The following is a 7,829-nucleotide window of genomic DNA, read 5'->3' as shown; positions in this document are numbered from 1 at the left end:
GACTAATCGGCAGTACGACTACATATTCATATTTCGCTGCCGACGAATAATCAGCCGAGGGTTGTTTTTATGTTTGTGTGTTGCCAACGCAGAAATTAGAAAAAAGGAATTTCATTTTGTGCGTTTTTATTTAATTTAAACTTACTAAAAACTAAATAATATATTAAATTAAACTCTTTAACAAGTATTACTAATTGTCTTTGTTCGAAAAAATTAAATTATCATAATCGCGATTTTTAATTCTCTCATATAATTTATAAAATTTCAATGGGCAACACTGAACTCGAAAAATACTCGGGTTTTGTTTGCTAAAAATCTTGCTAAGCAGCCACAGTCAAGGTGCTTAGTCTTCATTGTAAGCTTTGGTTGTTAGTCGCGTTGACAATTATGTTGTAGTTGTTTATTGCTATTTTGTAGCTGCTGACGAAAATCAAGAAGCTTTAGTTTTGTTTGCTAAAATTATTCGTAATGTATTGCTATTTGTTGCAGTTGTGCTTGGCTGTGCTGCATATTTTGAGGATGAATTTAGTTAGCAGTGCGGCAATTTTCTGTGTTTTTGCTATTTTGGCGTTAGCATTTTAAACCCTGTAATTAATCATTCAAATGATCACTGCCTCACACGCAAAATTCAAATAACAACGATTTTTCAATAATTTCACATGAGAGAGCAAGTTCTCTCAACATAAGTTACTGAGTAATTTTTACTGGAAAAATTATCGTACTACAACCTTTTTTCCACACAAAATATCGTGTTATTTCCTAAGTAGGTGAAATGTGGTATTAAATGTTGAATAATCTATTAATTAAATTATTAGCGTTATCTTACATATACTAATTCGATTATATTCACAGCATGGATGCTAGCTATCATGTAGATAGTCGTTCTTGCCAAGAAGCTTGGGATAAGTGTTTGTAGAATGCGACCATATATGTGGATATCAATGCGGTTCTAAAGCCAATAAAGTCACGGACAATAAATTCGAAATTAGATCTTGACCGTACATTGGATTTGTACGATATAGCGATAGACATTTAAAAACGTTCCTCCGAAATATATCCCACCATTATTATTCATAGACAAGCTAACTTTCTAACGGTATCTCGCGAACCGATACGACCGGCAGTTTAAACCTCTACCGAGGAGGATAAAAACTATTACGCTTACATTCACAGTTTCTGACCTTGACGCACTTTTAAGTGGTTGGGCCAAGTTGACCGCTTCTAACTTCTAACTTCTAACTAAAGATTGTTGGCAATCTCGGGGTAAACTAGGATAGGGAGCCTTCAATGCATTATATATTTCAAAGAACTCATTTTGATTCAATTATATTCTAAGGAGATAAAATAAATGAAAAGAAATTATTGTTAACATTTGGTATATTTGTATGAAAATAAAATACATACCTTTGATCCGTGGCCACATTCAAAATCTTTTCAATGTACTCGGTTACAAAGCGAGAGTAACTTTTCATCTCTAAATTTGGAAGCATTAAATTTTGCCACACTAACAAAAAATATAGAAAATTACAAATTAGTCAGTCTCCTTTTTGCATAATGAAATTGCAGCTTACCTCTTATGCCCACCATCAGATTTTCATAGCCTCCTTGACCTATCGCCCACAATATACTTAAGCAGATATTGCTACGATTTTGATAGGAATATTTTAGCATTGCGGTACTGGCCATATTTGAGGAACAAATTTGTGGCCAATTTCTAGCTATTAATTGTAACATAAACTGGAAAGATAAAATAAATATCGATAAGTATACAAATATATCAAATATATTGAATTAAATATTATTGAAGAAATGAACCTGAATTGGCTGGTAATAGTCGAAACGAACATTCATATTTAGTTTTAAATCGATAAAAAGTTTTTTTATAACACTACATTTACATTAGAACTTTTAGCCGGGTTAACCTCCTCTATGAAGATTTATTTGACATATAGGTAATGGAATTGACAATAAGATCTACTGGATTTAATAAATCCGGTACAATGTAAACCTACTATAACTTTATATTATTTCGAATTTTACAAAACTACTTTTAAATCTGGTAGTCATTTGACTACCATATTTAACATATATAAATGAATATAAATTTGAATATCATTGACTTACTTTGTACCCTACAACAGGTAAATTGTTATTTAAATCAGTACACATACTCTCCAATAGAGTATAATGGAAAAAGTAATTTAGATTTTCTTCACCCTCCGATGACAAGAAGTCAATTAATGTTTGTTTAAATTCGGATGATGCTAAATTTCCGGGATATGATGTAGAGCGACCAGAAAAAACAGGATCACATTCAAATTGTAAATTCGAATTTATATAACCGGTTATCTGAAATCAAAACAATACAAATAACGTTAAACTATTAAAGGTAAACGATTATTCAATTTATGAACTTACCACTTTTAACCAAGTTAATTTCGCGCCGGGATATAACAATTGGAAATGTTCTAATTGAATGGTAAAATCTTTTGGAGTTAGTGCTTTAAAAGCTTGGTCCAAACTTTTCGGCTTTGGTGGCTGTTCTTTTGGGCGTTGATGTTTTCGATTTCGTACTTGTATTTGATTTTGAAGGGGAAACATCTTTGCTACCAGCCTTGCCGCGTTCATTGAGCAATTTTCGAATTTGATGGGAAGGCACTGAAAATAAAAATAATATATATTAAAACTCATAATAAACAATATGTAATAACCTGTTGCCCAAAAATATAAACTGCCCACTATTTTTAAAAAGGACATATATCGTTCATATAAAATTCGACATTACATTTTTATGCCATTAACAAGAAATGGTTTTACTAATAGCACAAACCCCCTATTGTTTAGGGAAAAAATCATAAATGAAACAGAGGTTACACAATTTAGTATAAAATATTCAAACTTTGCTTATATTTGATTGTGTATCAGAAAAAACAACTCTAGTTTTATTACAGCAATTGCTGATGTGGCATCATTTACAACAATTGGTGCATCATTACACAGATATTGCGAATATTAGTTGTATGAATACGAAATTATTATGAACATGAAATCTTCCTCCCCTATTAATGTTTCAAAATTATTTCGGAAAATAACGATATTATTTCATTTTGGAATTAATTAAAAACTGCCGGCTGATTACAATAAACAGGTTTCTGGACGCCGTTAAAATCCGTCGAATAAGCGACATTGAATGGACACACAATAATAGTTTGCCCTTTATGCACTTTCAGTAATGGAATGTAGAGAAATATTAATTCAATTTCCAACTAAAAGGAAAAATAATAACTCATTGTTTTGTTTACAACTTATCAGAATATGGACACATACAAACACCCATTTATATACGTACAACCTATATAAATGGTTCAGGCCACAACCTTATTCTCGAGATTTTTAAATTTCTTCGATTTTGTTACAGTTTCCCATTGACCATTATTGTTGTTGGACATCTTTGAAGTAGATTGGAATTTATAATTATGGAATGCAATAGAAATGTATCGGAAAAAACTTAAGAAATGCACTTGACTATGGGTTCAGGAACGGTTCGGTTTTCGAGTAAAAAAACGGTTTTTGAAAAACGTTCCACCTGCTAACGAATGGGAGGAGAAGACAAAATGGACGATAAAGATGAACTCAATATTTCGTCTGATGACAACAATTCATATAAAAAAATAACATTTCTAGTCGATTTTGCATTAGTCGGTAACAGTAAAAAATTGATTTTGAGCAGGTTTGACAGGAAACGATAACACAAACACTCGAAGTTCATGTGCGCTGCGCTTCGGAGTAAAATATATTTTAACTTTTTGCGTGCGTTAACGCGATAACAAAAAACGCCCAACGCGAACATTCTGTTTAGCCCTTAAGCAGAATGGTCGTGTTCATGATCCAATAAACATGTCGAGTCAGAAGCAATCGTTATCGACAATTTTGGAGTAAAATCCACCATACTGTCAAATATTTTGTTTACGTTTTCACACAATCGAAATCATTTTGAAAGCTCGGGTGATCTGGCCTTATCGGGCGACCTTATTATTGAATCATGGTCGTGTTAAGCGCTAGTGTTATCGTTTCCTTGTGGTTGTTGTATTTTGGATAATACATAACGGATGGTAACGGTGGTTCACGGGATCTATTCTGCTTACCCCTTTAATCTCGATTTTTTCTCTCTCATTGGTAAATTGAGAGTAATTAAGGGCTAAGCAGAATGCTCGCGTTGAGCCATATTTTCAGACTGATTTTAAGTCGAAGACCTAAAATTAAATTATTCGCCTTCTCAATTAAGTGTTCATGGTACAATTATACAAGGAAACTGTAAGGAAAATGTTGTGCACATTAAGGGCTAAGCAGAATGCTCGCGTTGAGCCGTCCGTCGCGTTATATGTTATCGAAAATACAACAACCACAAGGAAACGATAACACAAGCGCATATCGTGCTTAGCCCTTAAGGGCTAAGCAGAATTCTCGCGTTGAGCCATCCGTTGCGTTTTGTGTTATCGAAAATACAACAACCACAAGGAAACGATAACATAAACGCTCGAAGTTGATGTGCGCTGCGCTTCGGAGTTAAATATATTTTAACTTTTTGCGTGCGTTAACGCGATAACAAAAAACGCTCAACGCGAACTTTCTCTTTAGCCCTTTAACCCTTTGACGTATCAATTAGTGCAACGAAGTTCGCTTCCAACTTTTAGCACACAACTTGCACTAAGTAAACCGGTTTTGATGCTTAAGAACAGCCGCAAAACGAAATGTGAATGCATGTAATAAAACTATTTATTTTAGATTAGATGTTGTGCACGGCATCAACTAGTTTTATTCTTATTATTATGAGAATCGAAAATAATAATAATAATTGTACCACGAGTGAGACTCGTGATAATCATGTTAGGCACAGAAATTGTACCACGAGTCAGACTCGTGGAAATACGCCAAAGGGTTAATGTGCACAAAATTTTCTTCACAGTTTCCTTATATAATTGTACCATGAACACTTAATTGAGAATGCGAAAAATTTATGGTCTGTTCCCGTACTGCAAGAATCTACTACTTTTTACTACGATAACGAATTTTTCTTTATGATATCGAAGAAAATAGTAAAATCTAGTAGATTCTTGCAGTACGGGAACATACCACATATTGTACTTCTGATGTCATTACATGACTGCGTTGCCAATTATCTTATTAATACGGCATTGCCATTTTAAAGAAACACCACTAAGAGTAACCATTTCCAATGAATAGCAATATAATGAAGAAGCAAACCGAAACAAAATCATATGGCAACACATCTCGTAGTGCATATATTCAACAAGAAGAAGCAGCATACATGCCGTTGGCCGAAAAATAATAATTACGTGAATGATAAAACGGTTGCGGATTTAAAAGGAAAAAATCGCACAAAATGTTGCGTACAACACAAGTATTGGCTTTAATTAATAAAACAACAGGTAGATTGGCCATCTCGAGTAGCAACAGATTTGCATCAAGCTCTTCCGTTACCGATGCTCCCGAACCAGAGGAACAAGTTGCCGGTGCCACTACAAAAAAGCTACCACCTCGTTTACCATTGGTCAAGAACTTTTTTGTCGGTCTAGTTGACAATGAGCTATTGGCATTTCCCGAAGTTATTAATCGTGAAGATATGTCAAAGTTGCAAAATGAATTGCTGCCATTGAAGAATTTCTTTAACGAGGATTTAACACAGGAAATGCTCCTAAGTGAGAAGACATTGCCCAAAGAATTGCCGGACAATTTGAAAAGCCTGGGTCTATATGGTTTGAATGTTTCCAAGGATTTTGATGGTAAAGGTTGGGGCTATAGTGAAAGTTTAATGGCCAGTGAACCAGAATCAGCGGCAACCGATGTTGCTTTGAGTCTATTGGGTCATCGGGCAATTGTGGATGTAATACAAGAATTGGGATCGGATGAGCAAAAGAATCAGCTATTGACCAAATTGGGGAATGGTGAGATTGTATAATTTTCATTATATGACAGAAAGATTAATTATTTTGTGATTTTATTTCTAGGATCCCTTGTGGCCTCGGAGGCAATTTTTGAATTTGATGGCGCCGAAGATGACTTTTTCAACACTAAAGCTCATCATGAACTTGATACCCATACCTGGATTCTAAATGGTGGCAAAGCATTTGTTATTTGTCCACCCAAATCTTCAGATGCTGCTCAGCTATTCCTAGTGGTAGCCCAAACTAGTAAATCCAATGTACAAACTGAAGCTGCCCGTTCCACAACAATATTCTTAGTGGATTCAACTATGCCCGGCGTAAAGATTGGTGATCGTCATGCGACAATTGGCTGTGGCACTACTGCCATACATCATGTACAATTTGAAAATGTTCGCGTACCACAGTCGTGTATTTTGGGACATGCCCATGAGGGAAATGTTGTTGCCGACGCTTTGTTGAAATCTAGTCGGCTGCGTAATAGCATGGTTGGATTGGGTTTGGCCAAGAGCATACTCAATGAAATTTCACAAGAATGTATTGATCGGAAATTGTGTGGTGTGGTAATGAAGTGAGTGGGAAAATTAAAACTAAATTGCCCAGCAGGGTTTAATAAAATTATGTTCTTTTTGTAGGGATTTAGAATCAGTTCAAACCCATTTGGCAAAATCATATTTATCAGTCTATAGCATGGAGAGTATGATATATATGACGGCTGGTCTTTTAGATGAGTTTAATTATCCTGATGTGGCTGTGGAATCGGCAGTGACTAAGGTAAAATTTTCCCAAACTCAATTGATGTTGTTTTATTTGATTTTTGTTTGTTTGTCTTTTTTAGTATTTCACACTCAAGGAACTCTTAAATATTTCCATACGTGCCTTGGATTTAATTGGACCCAAATCTTTGATAGCGGGACAAACAACAGAACAATTTTTCCGCAATGCTTCCCACCTGTATACACAAGGCGAATCAGTAGATAATTTAAGTATTTTCATTGCCTTGGCTGGTCTGCAACATGCTGGGGTAAGTAAATGAATGAAATAAAAAATATAATCATATTTTATTTGAATTCCTCTGCATATTTTATTATAGACACTAATGGGTGATAATATACGCAAGCAGCGTAATCCTCTCTATAATCCCGGCCATATTTTCTCCAAATTCATGGACCGTTCAACCATTGATAATCCGGTGACAAAAATGGATTGCAAAGAACATTTACATCCCACTCTCGAACCAGCCGCCCTATGTTTGGAACATTCTGTGGCCCGATTGCAAATGTGTGTTGATCTATTATTTACCCGTTACGGTAGTGGTATTGTTGAACGACATAACGAATCGAGACGTGTTGCTGATATGGCCACCACTATTTATGCCATGTTCTCCAGTTTGGCTCGTGCTTCACGTTCATATTGTATAGGGTTGCAACATGCCGATCATGAAATGCTCACCGCCATGGCCATTTGTGCCGATGGAAGAGATAAAGTAATGACCATAACCAAAGAAATATTCAACGGAAGCTATGTGAATAACGATAATAACTTGCAACGTTTGTCGCGACAAATTGTCAAGAGTAAAGGCTATTTTGCAACACATCCGTTGACATATAATTTTTAAATTGTTGAAGAATTTTTGTTTGGACTACCGGTATAGTTTAATTAAAATAAATAAGATAAACTAAGGATTGTTTTTGCCTATTTTCTAAATGTGATAGTTTTTTGTAGCGTAATGTTAATGGATGCTGCTGTACCTAAAGTTGAACGGATACTAATATTTACTAAAACTGATCTAACTGTATCTGCAGGAACTATGCAGTCCTTAATACACTCGCTGGTTTGGACAGAAGCTTTCCTCGTGGACTACCA

The 7,829-nt window shown here is 34.9% G+C and overlaps 1 protein-coding gene across 1 annotated transcript; it reads left to right on the top strand.

The window, feature by feature from the left end:
* Nucleotides 1-204: 204 nt before the first annotated feature.
* On the top strand, nucleotides 205-7,583 carry LOC133337476 (complex I assembly factor ACAD9, mitochondrial-like; the record flags this gene model as incomplete). Its single annotated transcript, XM_061545696.1, is given in 7 exon segments — nucleotides 205-255; nucleotides 2,952-3,018; nucleotides 5,451-5,966; nucleotides 6,030-6,534; nucleotides 6,599-6,737; nucleotides 6,802-6,987; nucleotides 7,057-7,583. Coding segments are annotated over 7 exon segments (1,989 nt in total), but the record flags the coding sequence as incomplete, so codon positions are not given.
* Between the last annotated feature and the right edge of the window lie 246 nt (nucleotides 7,584-7,829).

This window comes from Musca vetustissima, unplaced genomic scaffold (assembly GCF_032173495.1).
Source record: "Musca vetustissima isolate MV318-11 ecotype Yass unplaced genomic scaffold, APGP_CSIRO_Mvet_v1 utg5354, whole genome shotgun sequence".
NCBI classification, from domain to species: Eukaryota; Metazoa; Arthropoda; class Insecta; order Diptera; family Muscidae; genus Musca; species Musca vetustissima.
The sequence above is the reverse complement of the archived record's forward strand: the minus strand, read 5'-3'. Positions and strand labels throughout refer to the sequence as shown.